This window comes from Ambystoma mexicanum, chromosome 4q, assembly GCF_040938575.1.
Source record: "Ambystoma mexicanum isolate Mex_15411 chromosome 4q, UKY_AmexF1_1, whole genome shotgun sequence".
NCBI classification, from domain to species: Eukaryota; Metazoa; Chordata; class Amphibia; order Caudata; family Ambystomatidae; genus Ambystoma; species Ambystoma mexicanum.
In genome coordinates this window covers 109,967,819-109,986,192 of record NC_090928.1, presented here as the reverse complement: position 1 = coordinate 109,986,192, position 18,374 = coordinate 109,967,819, and the positions used below count along the sequence as shown (strand labels likewise).

Here is an 18,374-nt window from a genome sequence, read left to right as displayed (position 1 = left end):
CACCACTGCTATTTTCATGGCCTCCAAGCACTCAGGTGCATCTGAAAAGTAAACAGAGTTGGGAGGGTTAATCAGTGGAATGGAGAGGGACAGCACAGGAGAGTTTTTGCTGTGCTGGTGGTAGTTTCAGTTCGGGAAAAAGTATGTTGGGTTTGCTTCTAGATGTCCTTGACATGGTGTCAGTATTGAGGGTGGATATGCATAGGATTGTTGTTTGTGTTTGGGGTGTAGTGCTGGAGGTTTAGTTTGCTGTAATTGATTGGGATGTCAGAGGGGAGTGCAGTTTGCTGGGTAGTTTCAGGTTGGTGCTGTGGTATATGTGTTGAGTATTTGGTGGCAGAGCGGTGTCCTGTAGGAAATGTAAGCTTTTAGTAGGATCCAGTAAAAAGGTCTGTGTGGCCTTGAATGCTACTTTGTTTTGTTAGGCCAGGATTCCTTATATCAGGCTGGCAGTGTAATGCTTTTTTCTAGCAGCTTGCACAGTTAGGCAGTGTAGGTTTTGTGGTACCCTCGTTTGAGGTGCCCCTCTTTGAATCGTTGGCAGGTATTTCTTTCTGATAGTACTTTCTGCTTAGGTAGGTGAGTTAAAGAGCCAGGTTTTAAGTAGTTTTCTGAACTTCCGATGTTCTTCTCTTGTTCGTAGTTCCTTGGGAGCGAGTACCAGAGTTTAGCTGAGATGATTGATCCCCCATATTTCGGTTTCGAGTATTGGTTTGGTGCAAGGGAAATGTCATTGCTGGATCTCAGGGTTCATGGAATCCGTTCCTTGGCTGTGCATTGTTATGTGGATTAGTGTTTTGCAATAGATCCTTTTTTTTTATTGGTATCCGGTGTAGGGTTCTGAGTGCTGATGTGATGTGATCTCTCTTAGTGAGTCTGAGGAGTAGTATTGCTGCCACGTTGTGTATTCATTCCAGTTTATTGGTCAGGCGGGCTTGCATTCCAATGTAGATGCTGTGGGCATAATCTGTTTGTGACATGATGACGGAAATGATGGCGAGTGCTTTGTGTGGAAGCTGCAGAAGGGAAGTATCCTTTTGATTGAGCGTAGATGGAAGAAGCATTTCTTTACTACTCCATTTACTTGTGGCTCTAGTGTGAGTTCATTGTCCATTAATATTCCAAGACGTATAACTATTTTGGAAGATTCAGGTCCGTTTTCCATTTCTTTTGGCCAGGGAATGTGGAGTTGGTTTGATGGGTTGTTTGGAGCAGTGGTCGAAGTGTACGAAAAGAAGTAGTGGAACTATGTTCCCTGCGGGCCTGCCCCCACTCCCCACAAACTCCTTCGCCAAACCCCTCCCACGCACAATACAAACCCCCAAACACATGCGCTTGCTGTTTAAGTGAACGTTCAGTGCAGCGCACTGAAAGTGCTAGTTTCAACTTATTCTTGCACTTTTATTTTTAAAAAAACCATTCCGGAACGGTTTCTTTTTAAAATAAAAGTATAGGAGCTGTAAATCATAATTAAAAAAAGTATAGGAGCACCGCTCTCAACCGCTCCCGCTCACTTCAACCACTGGTTTAGAGTGATTGTGGTCTCTGGTTTCTCAGGGTTGAGTTTGAGGCTGTTGGTGTTTATCCATCTGTTTATTTGGGCGAGGCAATTGAGGGCTTGGTCTGCTTTTTTTGGTTGTGTGGATTGTGTTGAAGATTTGTGTGTCATCTGCATAGTTGTAACACGTGAGTGCATGACTTTTGATGAGCCGGGTCATGCCATGCAGATGTGGAAGAGAAGTGGTGAGAGGGATGAACCTTGTAGTAACCCACATAAGAGTGTGTGTGTGGGGTGCTGACCTGTGGGGGGTTAGCCAGGCTGTTGCTGTGCCTTATGGTAGAAAGGACTTAATCCATAGTACTGCTCTGTTGTGTATCCTTATTTCTTGAAGTCTTTTGATAGGGTTTTGTGGTTAACTGTGTCGCACGAGGCTGATACGTCTATAATTAGTGCTGAGGTTTTTCTTGGAATCAGCGTTAGTCTGTGTTACATTGCACCAGTGGAACAGTAATATGATTTTTTAATTATTTTACATGATCTAGTTTGAAGCAATTAAGCGTTCTTCCCCTTTTGAAATTTGAATGACGGGACTACATGTAAATCTAAAGAAAATTGTTCCATTTTGCATTGCTTTATTAGCAAACACACAGTTAAATCCATGTGTTCCAGTGTTGCCTAAGTGAAACACACATATGGATTGGAGCAGAAATTCGATGGAGACGAGTTACATGCGTATGTGTTGCGTCGGTGCAAACTCAGTGGTGTGGGCCTGCAAGTGTTATGCCGAGGCAGAGAGGACGACGGGAACTGTTTGAGCTGTACCCCGCAAAGGTGTTTGCGACTTTTAGGGCGGAATTCGAATCGTAGCGCGAAGAAGCCACGCGTGCGAACGTTCTCGTTCACAAACGAAAGGGTAAGTGGAGTTAGTAGAACCGGGTGCTGCTTTCCCCAGGCCTGATTCTAATAGCTTCCCCAGAGCCCTCCCCGGCCCTAAAAAGGCAAGGGAGAATGTGACAGGCATCACAAGCGCTAAGAATACGCCTGAGCAAAATGGATAAGGTTACTTTAAAGTCCCTACTTGACTTTTCTGAACCCGGCCCATAGCACTGACTGCGTTTCTGCATATGGGACTCACTGCAGGGGCCTGAGCTGTTCCCTTGGGCCGCCTCTGCTCCGCTGCTGACGCTCCTTTCTGCCTCCCCGTCCCACCCTCAGCTGACAGTTCCACATTTTTTGTGTGGTGTGGGAAAGAACTGCCGAAGACACCCCTTCAGGAGACGGCTATTTCTGTGTGAAGCTGTCACTTCGGCCCCAGCTATCATTCTGCCCTGAGACAGGTTTGCAGTTGTTCCTGGGGCTGGAAGGGGAGGGTGGGCGGATTCTCCAGCAAGTCACCACTGCCGCAGGAGGAGGACGTCTGCGAGAGAGGAGAGGGCACCAGGTTGGGGGGGACCCCGCTTTTGTATCCCGTGTGAACGGTTTAAGAGGCTTAAGTGGAAAGGCTGCATGCAGCACCCCGCCACTGACCTTCCCTCGGAGCAGATCACGTCGCAGCGATGGCAGAAGTCACAGCAGAAGGTACAGTACGACGTTCCAAGAAGTGTTGGCCAATTGCATTTAATGAATTCGTACTTAAACTGTTCGGTGTATTCTTTGTGCCATCTGTTATATTGAATTCAATGTCAGCATTGTTTTAGTTTACAACGGTGGCATCAAGTGTTACTTGCCAGGGCCTCGCAGAAGTCACTGCACGCCTCTATTAATAGCCCAGCGCGCGTAATCTGCCATTGGGGCTGCCATGAAGCGTTCCCAACGAGTTGCACGATTCCAGGCCGAAATTAAACTCAAGATAACAGACTTTACACTTATGCGTTTAAAGTTCGTGTTTTCATCGCAAGTAACTATGTACGCCTTTCACTCACATCACTAACGTGCAGCCATATGTTGCAAAATGTATAATCTACTAGAATTTGAATGTATTGACTGAGAGGCGAGGAGGCGAATCTCGTGCAAGCAACAAACGTGTCTGTCGTGTGTATGCCCTAGGCCTCCCCGTATGATTCCCGAAAGTAAAATGGTGTCCAAATGTCCACAGATAACCTTGTTCATTACCAAACGTAAACAAAGCAAGCGGTTTGATTCGCTTAGTCTTTATAGGCCCTCTGAAAAGACTCTTTGTTCATGGCGCATTTATGAATCCCTTCAAAAACATAAGTACATATACAGTGTCTGCTATGTTTTCCCTGCTATGTCTGTCATCAATTATATTCCGTTAATTGGTATGGCTATATAGACATATGACATGATTTGGTCACTGGATAATTCCCTTCGTGGGCTAATACGCAGTAAAATTACGATAGATACGCTTTACCTCAAGCAAAAGCTCCTAGGACTAGTGATTTGCATATTTCTTCTTTTTTTAACAAGGTTTTAGAAGTCTGGCAACATGTCAGACTCTCGATTGATTAGTGGTTTCCAATAAAGTACTTAATTGTGGTTGAAACTGCAGACTCCAGTATCAACCCTTGAACAACAGAAAGGGAAAGGAGACTAGTCTGATGTAGTGACAAGACGTACACGAGCGCCATTGCTGTTATTACGATACATAGACATGTTATGCAGCATTTTCCCGCGGGTTGCATTAGGGCCCCCCCAAAGTAGACACGTGTATATCAATTATTTGTGGGCTGCGTCTTCGGAGGGCTTGATTTCAATCTGCTCGGGTCCGGTGCCTGGTGTGCTGCGGCAAGCATATGGCTTAAGCAGCCGTTTCGCTTTTTTTGGTCAGCAGTTGGGAAGGGTCTATAATTTGCTTCTGGCAGAGGGATCTGCGGGAAAATGCCGAAGCAGGTGGCACGGCCTGACAGCCTCATTCAAGCTGAACGGAATCTGTCTTGCGACCTTTTGCCAATTTTGTTAACAACCCTCCTTGTCTTGCTATTTGACAGAAGCCCAGTGTTTTGAATATTAAAGAAGGGTCGAAATGTTAATGCTTGAACTCACTGCTTTAGGCATGCATGTCATCCCTGCATTTTAATATGAGCATTCCATGTTTAAGCATAAAGAAACTGCACAGGAAAGAATGTTGTTCAGCTTTCATCTGTTAAGAGTGGAACTCAACTCCTGCTCCCCACTTGAGAAAGTACTCAACTTTGTCGCGCGCAGATCCAATAGAACACTGGTCTCCAATCTTTGGCTCTCCTGATGTTTTGGACTACAACTCTCATCTGCCCCAGCCAGTATAGTCAATAGTGAGGGATCGGCGGAGTGATAGTTCAAAACACATCGAGAGAGCCAATCAGGGACGTCATTTAGGGGTCGCCAGAGGTCGCAACTGCGACCTCTGAGGTCTCCCTTGCGAACTCTGTAAAAAAAATAAAGTTTTTTTTTTCTTCGTTTTTTGTAATGCAAGCTCCTGGAGTGGCTGGCTTTCTTGTACAGGACCTTTAAAAAAAATAAGAAAAATAAGAACAGGAGTGCCACAAGTCTAACACTTTCAGCACTGACCCTAAATAAGAAAGAATAGGAATGCCAAAAAATGTGTCTTTCTGGAATTCTATACAATAATTGCTAGACTCATTAAAGGTTTATTTCAGGCACACTTCAGGAGGTGAGTCCCTGATTTAGTCTGTTCTTAAATGCCTCAACTAAGCCTTTCATCCTTCTGAGGTCGATAAATGAGTATAAATGAGTAAAACACAGGTTGGATGATATTGGGTGTATATTTTATTCTATATAAAGCGCTTAAGCGTAAGCGCTATATAATAACACATCATTATCATTTGGTCATGGACGTCTGCTTGCATTCACAGTAATTTGGTAATATGGGCCTTTACACACTGATCTTAACGATACATATGGAAATCCATTCTTGCATGAAATGTACATAGCGATATCGTAACCATATTTTTTGTTGTGTACAATTCTATGTGATGTCACTTCCTGTTTTTTCAACGGGTGAAAGGTTGTGTTCCATCGCTTCCCGCGATATCACTTCGGGGTGGGGTCAAATGACATCACTTCCTGTGATGTCATCAGGGGTCAAGGGTCGTGTGATGCCACTTCCGCTACCCTGGTATTTTGGTGAAATGACGTCCCTGGAGCCAATGGTTGGGAATTCCTGCCCTACAATAAACCCGCTGTACTCCCACCACCAAACTCTCACTTTCCTTAAATACACGGTCCCTGCTTGTTTTCAAAACCCTGCATGAGCTTGCTCCTCACTACATAGCTGCCATTATTTACTGCTTCCTTCCGACCAGCACCACCCGCTCTAGTGAACTGTTCAATACCTCCCTTTCCCGACCACCTCACACTTCATCTCACTTCTGCTCCTCCGCTCTCGTCACCCTGCACCGGTGAAACTCTCTTTGTCTTCACTTTAAAAACACCATTACTATCCTCTCTTTCTAATCTGCTCCAAAGCTCAACCGCCCTAATTGCACTGGTAACTGCCATACATTTTTTGTAAGTGTTTCTAGGCAAAGTGTCTTGTACCATCAATAAATGCAATGGCTTCAAATACGATCAGCACAGCATTCAGTGCTGCCTGTGGTTTGATATGTTTATTACCCACGACTACAAAATCCAGTATCGACAGGGACATTATTTAGGGGTCTTCAGGGGTCGCAAGTGCGACCCCTGAGTTCTCCCTTGCTACCCCTGAGGTCTCCCTTGCTACCCCTAAAAAAGAAAATTGAAAAACTGTTTTTTGTTTGTTTTTAAATGCAACCACCTGGGCTGTGGCCAGCACCATGTGGCTCTTCGTTTCTGGAGTGGCTGGCTTTCTTGTTCAGGCCTCTTAAAAGAACAAAAAACAGGGGTTCCACAAGTTTATCTCTTTTAGCAGTGACCATAAATAAGAAAGAATAGAAATAACAAATAATTTGTCTTTCTGGAATTCTATACAATATTTGCTAAACTCATTAAAGGTTTATTTCAGGCACACTTCAGGGGGTGAGTCACTGATTTAGTCTGTTCTTAAACACCTAATCTCAGCCTTTCATTCTTCTGAAGTCGATACATGAGTAGCAACACAGGTTGGGTGATATTGTATGTATATTTGTTCTATAGAAAGCTATTAAGCGTAAGTGCTATATAATAACACATCATTATTATTTGGTCGTGGACGTCTACTTGCATCCACAGTAATCTGATAATATGGGCATATACACACTGATTTTAATGATACATAGGGTGATCCATTCTTGTATAAACTGTATATACATTATAGTGATGTCGTAACCATATTTTTCGTAGTATACTTCGGAACAATGCTATGTGATGCAACTTCTTGTATTGTCAACGGGTGAAAGGGCATGTTCCATCGCTTCTCGTGATATCACTTTGGGGTGGGGTCAAATGACATCACTTCATGTGATGTCATCAGAGGTCAAGGGTTGGGTAATGTCACTTCTGCTACCCCTGGCATTTTGGTGAAATGATGTCCCTGAGTATAGTACAATCATATTTCACCAGCGTGCATAAAACAATTGCTGGTTCCCATGAGAACACCTAGGCCTTCATTCAGAAGACTAGCTCTCTTCTTGCTGAGCTCCCTGCCGATGCAAAAAGGGAAAGCACATGCATTTGTTTCATCATGACACAAAATGGAAGGCTTCCTTGCTGATGCAGTTTTGCAGAAAAGAAGATCTACTTTAGTTGTCATGCTCGGATTGTCTCTCGTGCAAACCAAAACACAACGATGATTCACAAAGGAATGCACTCAGGATGATCTTCCCCACAGGAACCCTCACGCTGTTTACAAACATGTGGGAGACCCTTTAGTAAGAACAAAACATGGCTCACATAACCTCTTCTATGAGTTTTACCACATGCAGAAGGATCTACAACCATGTTTCATCCTTACTGGGCATCATCCGTGAGTTGAAACTGAGACTCTCCAGTGCACAGTGAGCAAGGAGTCCGCATGTGTATTACCCTTAATAACTCAGGGATAAACCTCATGTTCTTCAAAATGTACAAAACTATGGGAGCCCCTCTGCTGAGAATGAACATGGGTCAAGTAACCTGTTCTGTGGGGTGTATCCCACCCTGGAGGGTGTACAACCACATTCTAGCTCAATTTTCCCAAAGGAGAAATATCAATTTACATATCAGTCTGGTCCCATCTAGGGGGACAGTCCAGCACTTAAGTGCTAGGCAATTCTCCTTGGAACTAGAGTATCAACCAGGCCCGGAATGAGCTATAGGGCAATATGACAATGCCGGACGTCCAGCAACAACATATTAGTGTAGGCCATTTTTACTGGTCAAATTGAGCCAGTATGAAGAGTTACTTTGCTCTGCTTCTAGTAGTTTTGACCGGTGTTCGTAAAAATTATCTTTAAAATGCCTAATTTTCAATGGATTATACAAAAAAAATTCCCTCTTGGCTACTTAAAAGTCTGTCTCAAAAATACCAAATTGTCATTTGAGATTGTAGGCCACTTTTTCATTAGTGACCAAGCAAATGTTATGCTCAGTCTGACCCTGGCACCAGCAGAAACCACAGACACGTGTTTCAGCCTTATTGGGTCTCATCAGTGAGGTGAAGCTGAGCCTTTCTAGAGCACAACGAACAAGGGATCCACATTTGGATTACCCTTAATAACCTAGTATTAATCACAAGTTTTACAAAATGAGGCGATATGCCACAAAGTGGCGGGCCGACCCTGTCGGTAATGGTCTGCCACCCAAGTTAGGGGCCTGAGCGCAGTGAGGATCCCTTAACGACGGTGGCATTTGTGGTGGCAGTGACGTTGCCCAAAGTTCATGACACCCGTGTAGTTCAGGACATGGATGCTAATGGTATCTTTTTTTAAATAAAGAGAAGGAAACATTGTTTTACAGCGCGGCCTGGCACCGTGCAGTGCTGGTGTGCTGGAAGTCTGTTTTCATCATTGATGACGGTGACGTCATCAACATTGAAAAGGGACTTTGAGGACATCAGCACTGCATGGAGCTGGGCCGCGCTGTCGAGGTACGTTTCTTCTTTTTTAAAATAAAAAGACACCCTGGGCACCCATGTAGGAAACCACATGGGTGTTAAGGTTAAGGTTAAGGGGAAGGGGGAGCGGGGAAGGGAAGAGGGTGTTGGCTATCTATGATGCTCGGAACACAGGCTTGTACCTTAGAATACAGCCTGCAGTCTGTGCATCCTGATTGGTCAGCACCCCTTCCCAGGGTGCTAATGTACAATAGTATTCATTTTTAAGTTCTTCTTGAGCAGGCAGTGAATATTACTGTGCTGGGTAAATTGCTGCTACCCTCAAATCACTAGCAAGAGATTCCACCCCATGCCAATCTGGCAACTTGAATATTGAGAAAGCCAATCAGGTCAGTAAAATATTTGATGCACATTAATTCAGCCATGGTAAGAACGTGTGAATTAATACAAGTGCTCCCATTTCATTGGAAATTGAACCAAGATCACTCATTAATCAGAAAGATTTACTGAAGAAGTCTTGCATTCTAGGGCTCTGCTCACTGTAGATCATGCAGGATGGCCATTACGAAGAATAGCTGATTAAATGATGTGTTTTCAATAAATTGGGAGGTGGTCACTAGTGTCAATATTATTTCAGTACAGGTGTTGCAAATGGAATGTGCAAACATGGTGTGTAGCCATTTTGAGCATCTGGTAAGCTTGTCGGATGGATGACCTTGATGCAGTATAATTGGGACCCCAGAACGTTTAATCACTGTGGTATGTCCAGCTGTTTCATACCCCACTTCATAAAATCTGCCTTGAGATTGTGGGTGGAGAATATTTAATTGGTTTAAAATCCAACATCCTTGAAGGCAGATTCAAGGATTTGGCTTGTCCTTTTCTGAAAACATCTTGTAATTTGTGGTTTCCTGATCATCTATTGGGTTGGCAAAATTACAGGATGGGAGGCAGTATTTACCCTCATATAGAGCATGACGCACCACAGTACAGGTGCAGAGGAGATGGGAGAGAGCAGGCAGAACAGGCTGTGTTTTTAGGATTGTAACATGGGTCTTGTAATTTTGTACGTTTTTTATCAATTAGTTGCTTGTTTAATTAGGTGTTTTCAGGTTTGTGGTTTAAGTTGCTTTAATAACCCTTTTATTGTGTTGACTTTGAAATGTAGAAGAGAAAAAAATCGTCTTCAGAGATTTCGGCTAGTGCAAAGGTGAGAAGCTGCCGGTTCAGATCAGCCACTAGTGCTTGTTATGGGAAGGATGCCTGGTGTTCAGATCATCCAGTACACCAATCTCATGATCTCTGATGCTGAATCAACACCAAAGGAAATTTTAGCATTCTTCAAGAGTTAAGGAATCATCATGCCACAGAATCAAAAATAGTTCCCTCTTAATCCTCTCTAGTTCTATCCAGGCCTTTATTTGCCCAAACAGTAAAACATTTCAACATTCAAAATAATCTGATGATGTTGGATACAGCCCTAGAATCGCCATTAAACACTTCACTTCCAATATTAACATCAGGGCCTATTTTAGACAGTTTCCCCCAACTAACCAAATCTCTGTTCCCAAGGCTAATTCATCAACTGTGTTGCGGTATTCCTAAACATTTGTGCCCAGCAGTTACATTTAAGTCTTTGGCAACAGCTCCATCCATATCTGACAATTCGCAGACCAGTAGTAATGTCTCTTTGAACTTGGGAACGCCCCCTTCAAAAGGCAATTTGTGTCACCTTGTTTGAAAAAAATGAGGATTACCCGCTTTTCCAACTATGTCTCAATTTCGAACTTGCCCTATCCAGCAGATCTGTTAGAAAGGGTGGTGCTCACCACTGCAGGAATGTGTGGAGGACCTTTTTTATTGTTTTATTTGGTGCTTTGTAAGGCATCCCTCTCACATAAGACACTTTAGAATACAAGGAATATGGGGTGTGGGTGGCAAAGCTAGGTGGAGGATAGGGAAATGAAAAATGATGGTTGTAGGGTTGGACATGAAGCATACATTCAAGACAGTCACAGTGATGTATATGATCAACATACTCCACTCCTGATAACATAGCATCATTTAAGAAAATGTTCTTATATCAAACTGAAGCTTGTTAGTAGCTGGTGGAATTGTACAGTTCCATCAGCCCATGTCACGGAAAACCCCCTAAAAGAGATGGGTTTTGAAAATGTTCTTGAATTGTAAGTGGTTCAGTTTCAGTCTAAGTTTCAGTGGGATATCATTCTGCAGGTCGTGCATTGAGACCATTAGGCTTCTGATCAACTCTTTTCACTTGTATGTAAAACGGGGCAGTTTGTTGGTAGTGCTCTAATGGAGGGATCATATTGTACCATACTTAGTGAACCAGTTGAAAATGTCTGTGGGGCCGGAGTTCCATACCACTCTTCTTGTAATACACTGCACTTTGAAGTCAGTGCAAGATTGGGTTGGAATTCAATGTAGGTTTTGCAGTGCACTAGATACATGGTCAGATTTCCTTAGCCCAAAGACTAGCCACATTGCTCTGTTTTGGTTGTCCTGAAAGTGGTTGATCCCTTTTACAATCTTCCTTCAAAGTTGCCATGCTATGGCTTCACAGCAAAATCGCTGCACTTTGACATGTATTGTCGAAACAGACCACATCACACCACATCCCACTGATTAGGGATCTCGTGGACCAAAGTATTAACTTTGAGAACATTGTCTCATATGTTATGTCTAGTCATTGATGGCGATTTAAACGTGTAGGTTGTCACCTTAAATATATTTGCAACTTTGACAAATCATGTTTTACCCTAGTAGTCTCATTTGTTTGGTTTCATTAGGTTGCATAAAACACAAGAGACAATGCTCTTTGGCATTGCTTGAATTATAATGTGTATGGACTACGATGTGCGCTTTTGTATATACAGTAATACTTTTGTGGCTGTTACCTTTTGTACTTTGTTATTGATCAGTGTCCATTTAGTATAGGTTTTGTATGTTTAGGGGATCTTTCTTATTTTAACTCTTTTCTCTTTCTACATACCTTTTTTTCAACTGTAATAAAAATAGTACAAGATTAGGAGGATTTGTTGATCCATTTTTTTCTGAGCAGTTTCAAAATCGATTTTGTTTCCGCAGAATTAATTGTTGTGGTGAAGAGAGTAAGGGATTTGTTTTGTTTTATGATTATCTTAGTTTCCCCTGTACCCCTCCCTCATTTATAACAATTTTTCATAAATGGTAGCAGGCATGATAACCTGTTCAGTGGTTTTTAACCCCTTTCAGAGTTTGCAGCCATCTGCTTTTTGCTCACTGTATCTTTCACAGATGGGAAATATCCATTTGCATATCAGTATCTGTGCACAGTGAGCAGGGAGGCCACGTCTGGGCTCCCCCAGGTAACTCAGGGTGACCAACCCCAAGTTCCTTGCAAACATTTTTCATAAATGGTAGCAGGCGCCCCTCTCCAGAACGAACACGGCATGATGACCTGTTCATTGTTTTTTTCCCACTATGAGAGTTTGCTGTCATCTGCTTTTTGCTCACCTTACCTTTCACAGATCAGAAATATTAATTTGCATATCAGTCTTTGTCCCGCCCACATGGGCAGTCCAGCACCAAAATGCTATGGCAATGCCTTTCTGAACAAGAGTACCAACAGCAACCCCATACACGTGTTTCAACCTTGTTGGGCCTCATCAGTGAGGTGGAGCTCTGCCTCTCTGAGCACAGTGAGCAGGGAGTCCACGTCTGGGTTCCCCCACATAACTCAGGGTGACCAACCCCAAGTTCCTGGCAAACATTTTTCATAAAAGGTAGCAGGCGCCCCTCTCATTTATAACAACTATGCGTTGTTACAGGGGGAAAAAACCTTTCTTTCAATAGTCATTGACTGGGCCATCCCTACATTAGCTCATATTCTGCTTTCAACTTATTACCTGATCAACATGTTCCCAGCCCCTCCTCTCACCTCACACATCCCCCTGTGTGTCCCCTACTATGACAGGGCACAGAACACACCTGTTAAGTATGTCAGCAAATCTACATTGACTTCCATCCCTATGTCCTCCTTTTCCTCGCTCCCTATTCTCCCTCCCCCTGTCGCTCTGTTTCAGGAACCATTGCTCAACCCTACAAGGAGATATCCGACTGCTTGCTCTCATGTTTATTGTTAGTAGAATGCTGAGCAGATTCTTGCTTGCCCCTTGCATGACCATGCTCTTCTGAGCTGCAGAGTGCTAGTGCTGTAACTGCATGACGACCCGCTGTCTTGCTGATGATCTGGGTGAATTGCTGTTGGCCGACAATTTCATGTCTGAGACACCCGATGGTGTCTGGAGGAGCGGCCACAATGATGTGGTGGATGACTCTGGTGGTGGACCGCTGTGAGGTTCTCATGCCCCACAGCAGGCGTCCATGCTGTGGGTGTACTGGCCTCCCTGCTGAGGATGGGCAACAGCTGGTGTCGTGTGCATCTACATAATTCATCCTTAATTTGATCGCTAGTAATAACAAATTCTGAAGTGCAAATGCAATACCATATCAACTTTCAGCAGCCAATCATTGCATAACAAACATTCTTCCTGCATGCAACCATACCACATACTAATAAGATGACGATAGATGGTCTATATATCCACCTCAAGTGCAAAAATACAATAATAAACAACCACTATTGCACCGTTCCTTTCTCAATGGCAACATCACATATAGTTGAGATACAGTTTAGGCTTTTCACTTTAACTGCTGTCAGTCAATGTGAATCAATGTAGTATTTCTGTGTTGTCGACTCGTATTTCGGCTTAATAGTTTTCCTGAATTACATAGACCAGCCATCATCAGGGCAAAACGAAGTTGATCGACAGGGTTCCATCCCAATCTTAAGAAAAAGAGAAATGACGAACATGTTTGTAGTGAGCTATTCTACATTCTCGTGCAAATTGCATATTTGTGAAGATCTTTCATTTGTTTAAAAATTTACTCAGGAAGTCCACCATTTTGAACCAAGAACCATATATCATGACCATTGAACACTGAAGTCTAGACCTTGTGCCTTTTGTAGACCTTTTTATCACTCCCTGGCCATGTCATTGCTCCCAGAGTATTCTGAAGTAGCACTTGCCATCACACAGAGCTCTGTCTTAGCATCTCATTGCTGCTGGGGCACTGCATCAAAGCCTAGCATCCCTTTTACAAGCAAGCACCGTTGCACCTACATCCTGTCCACAGTGTATGTAGAGCAATCGTTCTTTATCTCTACCTTCGTTGTTTCCAACTTCCACTCAGGTAAAAAGTTGCCTAGAAGAGGCTTAGAGTAACTCCGTTCTGGATGTTATAAGATATCATTGCCACCTCAACGTTCAATGCTTCGAAGATAACACGCGTCTGAAAATCAAAACGAGACGAAAGTGGCATTTTAACGGGGTGGTTGAGTTGCACCATCAAACAAAGGCTTGTGTAAAGAGACTTAAAAAGCACTTTTAAAAAACAGCCTATGTCGCGGGTCATCTAGATCTGGAATCTCCCTGCCTTTCTGCTGACTGTTTTGCCAGAAATGTTTTACACAGTTAATGTTGAAGGACTTAGTATACAATGAAAGCACGGCAGTCTGGTTCACAGATCATTCTACCTGCTGAAGCGTCACAGAAATGTTATGATCGCTAATCTTACTCACTTGTTTTATGTTCTTAGTAATACTCTACGTTGGGCTCTGCCAGAAAGAACAATACCCATCAATGATTAACCCCAATGCTGACCCGATGCTTTCACTGTACGAGGTGTCATGATTATTACGCCAAACGCCATTCAGACGTTGAGCAAAACCAGGACCCTGGCACTGCCTGTATCTGAAGTCATCTTCAGGCCTTCCACAATTTCCACCAGGACTGAATACATTTGCCTCCATTGTCTGAACTCGGGGTGGATGCAAAACCCTATGCCCCTCCAGACATACGTCCGTCAATCTAAAATACACACTTTCCAAGGTTGATATTAGACAGAATTACTATGAGCTAATAAATGAACTGGTCGGTGGGGTTCAAAGTTGAATTTGCAATAAGCAGTGGGAGCGCTCTGATGATTTGTGGGGGACAAAGAAGTCACACCAAGACCACCCACCCACCTTATAGTCTGGCCTGTATATATAGAAAGCGTGTTATATAGTGCTATGAGGATTTCCTTTTGTAATATATATTTTATGACATGCGTAATAATGGTGTGAATTTGTACAATCACGTGTAACCATTTATCCAATCATTGATTCAACATTGTTCAGCAATATCCGTTCATCATATTCTTATTCGTACAGATACTCATCAATAACACATATTCTAAAGCCAAGTTGATTTAGCTACATGTACTTTTCCTCAACTGATATTATCATGATTGACATGTTTCAGATTGTTGTTCAAAAGAAATCCCCAGGATAAAGTTGAGAGGAAATGTCTGTCAACATAATCGTGTGCTTAATTTACGTCCAACATGCACGCCACATTTGCTGATGCAGAGAAATGTCTCAGGCTTCTCATCTCAGATGACTAAAGAGCCTGCCATTTTTTTGATTAATGTGTATGGCTCTCATCCACAACTGGGTGACTATTTTTACAACTAGATGATCTGCTAATGGTCCAAAGGTTCACCTGCTTGGCCCCCACAAAAAATGATTGTGTTGGGGAGTTATCTGTCCCAACATTTAGAAATACATTGATCATGAAACATTTATTTTATGTAAAAGGACCCCACCCAAATATATTTATAATAATGGTTTTATTCAGTAAATTAAATCTGCCTGTCAATTACTAGCCATCGCGCCCCTAGTTAAACAGAAAGGAGTCTGTGTCCAACATCTAACGTTGGCCAAAGACGAACAAACTTTCAACACAATAGATTAGGGCTGTTGATGGACTGTGGTGGTTGATCCCATGCTCTTGAAATACAAAAAAGACCTCCATGAGAGTGACCAAAATAGAGTTGACCTGGAGGATTTAGCTGACCCATCAGAAAAAGGGATGGTACACTCTTTCCAGAGATTGAAGGACAATGAGGATCCTCTAAGCCACTCAGACTCTGCAACAATTTCCAAACTTACTTCCGTTAGAGTTTTAAGGGAATTAAGTTTGGACATTTTTTTGGTGTCTGAGTTGGAGGAAATGCTGAAACTGGAACAGGAACTTGTTGATGTGGATGCTCAATTTGAGGGTGTTCGAAATAATGAGGAAAGACACGTTGGTTGGAGTATAACATCATTGAATTTTGGGGGTCTTAAAAATAAGTTGAATGGTCAGGGTGATTGATGTTCACAACAAAATGTGATATCAATCTGCTCCAAGAGACATGGGCAGGTCACCCTTTATGTCTATCAGGCTACACCACTTCCTTCACCCTCACAATTACGTTGCAATGGGAATGAGCAAAAGGACGTTGGAACCTCAGAGTCTTCAACAGGAGGTCCCCCAACTCAACGATCATGTGGGACTTGGGGGCCAATGTGCTGTCCACATCTACACAAGCATGGCAATGGGTTTCCTCCATAAGAGCGGAGGGGAGGCATAAGATATATATGGACAAGTCAATAGCTCCTCATGTGGCACGCCCCTCTCCGATGTGGAGGGGCTGCTGCGCGGTCAAGGCCTTGATACACCTCTAGGCCAACTAATGCCCTTATCCTTCTGAGGTAGTACATTGAGTACAGCAATTGTGGGTAATAACGATGCTAATTAGCACTCAGAAAGTGGAATGTGCGGTATGTGGCGCAACATAAAACATCAACTAATTGAATGGTTTCTCTGTCTGTAACGTCTAAAGAGGTTTAAAGGTCACTTTATGGACTAATCCCGGGGAGCATATTCACTAGCATGTGTATTCTTATCCCTCTCTTGTGTTGGAAAGATGACTTTTAATGTCAAGCGAAGAGGTGGTTGTCCACCCACTAAGCAACATATAAAGAAGACCTGAACCCCAACTTGTGTATTATAGGTCACCTTTAGAGTGTTACCAATACATTCTGCGCCCACATCATAAAGTCACTAGCGTCTATGCATACTTTACTCTCATCAATACTGCATTGTAAAACATGTGCTAGTACCAGCTTCAACCGAAAGAGATTCATGTGGGCTCATTCTAAAGAAGGATCCGTCATTTCTACACAATAGCAATACCTCTATGCAAAGATCCAGAATGAAAGGGACAGCCCGGTATATATTGGGGCTGAATCTGAGCAAAGCACCTGTGCGGCTCCTGACAGTGTTTTAAAAGAATCCTTTGGTGATCAACAAAAATAACTGATTTTCACCAAATAATGAAGTCTTATACTCCCAAATGGAATACCAAATGGTTAGTGCCTGGTTTAGAAATATAGGATATGTAGAAATGGATGTTGGGAAATGATCCTTTGATGGACTCGTATCTGCGTATAGTATTGATAAAATCAGCCATCCCACTTATCAAATCACGTTTAAAGATGGCCCCAAGTTACACGAAGCAAAAACACGGTTACAAAAAAAGCATACGGGATTAATAGGCATTTCACCAACAGCAATGAACAGAGAAGCGTATCATTAATTTTCCAAAGCTTGAGAAATTAGTGTTAGTTTAAAATCGGCATAGCGCATTTCCAGCTGTTAGAGCATCGTCATGCACAGATGTGACCCTGGGGACCCCACATCAATACTCAGTGTAACGCAAAGTGCACCGTTTAGCCTCGTACGTACCTGTGGTCGCTTTCGAAGGGCGGTTCTGGGATTCGAACCGCTGTTATTCTGCGTGGTTTTGCTTCCAAGACCAGCGCGTTGCCTCTGTGCTATCCCAAAACAGGGCGCAGCTCTTGGGCTGTCCTCCATTCATCATGCTGAATCTACAGCGTCCCACGCCAGATTTACATTCTTTGTAATGCTTAAGTTAAATGCCTGCCAGCAATAGTTGCTTTCTACTAAGCGAAGTTCAACTATAGTTTAGGGCTTGAATGAACGGAGACAAAATAAACTCCTACAATTACGTTTTTTTTTAAAAAAAAGGTTTAAACAAATTTGAATTATTCGGATTATGTATTTAACAGAAATATATCACATCATAGAGTATTCTAGCATTACATTTAGAATGCACACCGGAATATTCATATTGCACACATTAGAAATTCGGCAAAAGAACATTGAACTGTAGACATGTTGCTTAAAATGGATCACGTTTCAGTCTAATTATAGGATGAATGGATGATATTGGTTATGCGTGGTAATACAGCTCAACTAGGCTTCAATGCGCTATCCAGCATATACATGACCGTGTCTGCGTTCTCACTGGGCTGAGAGTGCATGGGGTTGCATGAAGACTCGCAGATAGATCAACTCTTTGGTCTTGTTATGAGCACTCTAATTCTATAGTGTGTTTCACTGTTATTGCATAAACAGCGTGAGATTCCTTGTAATCTAGAACACAATGCCACGTGCCCCGCTCTATAGGTATCACCGATGTGGCTGCCATTGGTTAGTCTTGACAGAGACCTGGCATGATGGACCAATGACTAAAACGCCTTACTGCATTCCCTGTCTAAACCCTTCCCAGTCCTAGACGTTCCTTGCTCTTTGTTCAGTAAATTTGTCCAGGCCAAGATCAGGGACTAAATTAAGTGTCCACCCTTGTATGTGGATATGACAGGGCTGCTTCAGTGGGTATATGAGCCATAACCATCCCAATGGCTTCCCGGATGTGCTGGGAAGTGAAATCATGATTTATTGTGGAATGGGTTGGGTTATGTTAAAGGGGCGGAGTCAACGTGATGAGACCCTCAAGGATTCTCCCCATACCTCTTTGCCTGCCCATGACCAATTGGGGTTGTGGAGGTCTTTGTGGTCGAATCTAGCCAAGGTAGGAAAGGCCCCACGTGTGGCATATCTCACTCTCCTAGAGAAATAGTTAATGGGTCCCAAGCACTGGTTTAAAAACACCTATACTGCAGTCTAA

The 18,374-nt window shown here is 43.0% G+C and overlaps 1 protein-coding gene across 50 annotated transcripts in view; it reads left to right on the top strand.

Annotated features, from left to right (window-relative positions):
- Window positions 1-2,585: 2,585 nt before the first annotated feature.
- The window catches only part of TRDN (triadin), a 1,596,486-nt gene continuing 1,580,697 nt past the window's right edge, over window positions 2,586-18,374 (top strand). For 27 of the 50 annotated variants that reach the window (XM_069607569.1, XM_069607609.1, XM_069607608.1 and 24 more), the window contains exon 1: window positions 2,587-3,079. In XM_069607569.1, the coding sequence (XP_069463670.1) occupies window positions 3,058-3,079 (22 nt within the window). In that variant the 5' untranslated portion in view covers window positions 2,587-3,057. Of the gene's footprint in view, window positions 3,080-18,374 lie in introns of all 50 variants that reach the window. The other 23 variants (XM_069607588.1, XM_069607568.1, XM_069607599.1 and 20 more) reach the window with 2 other exon arrangements.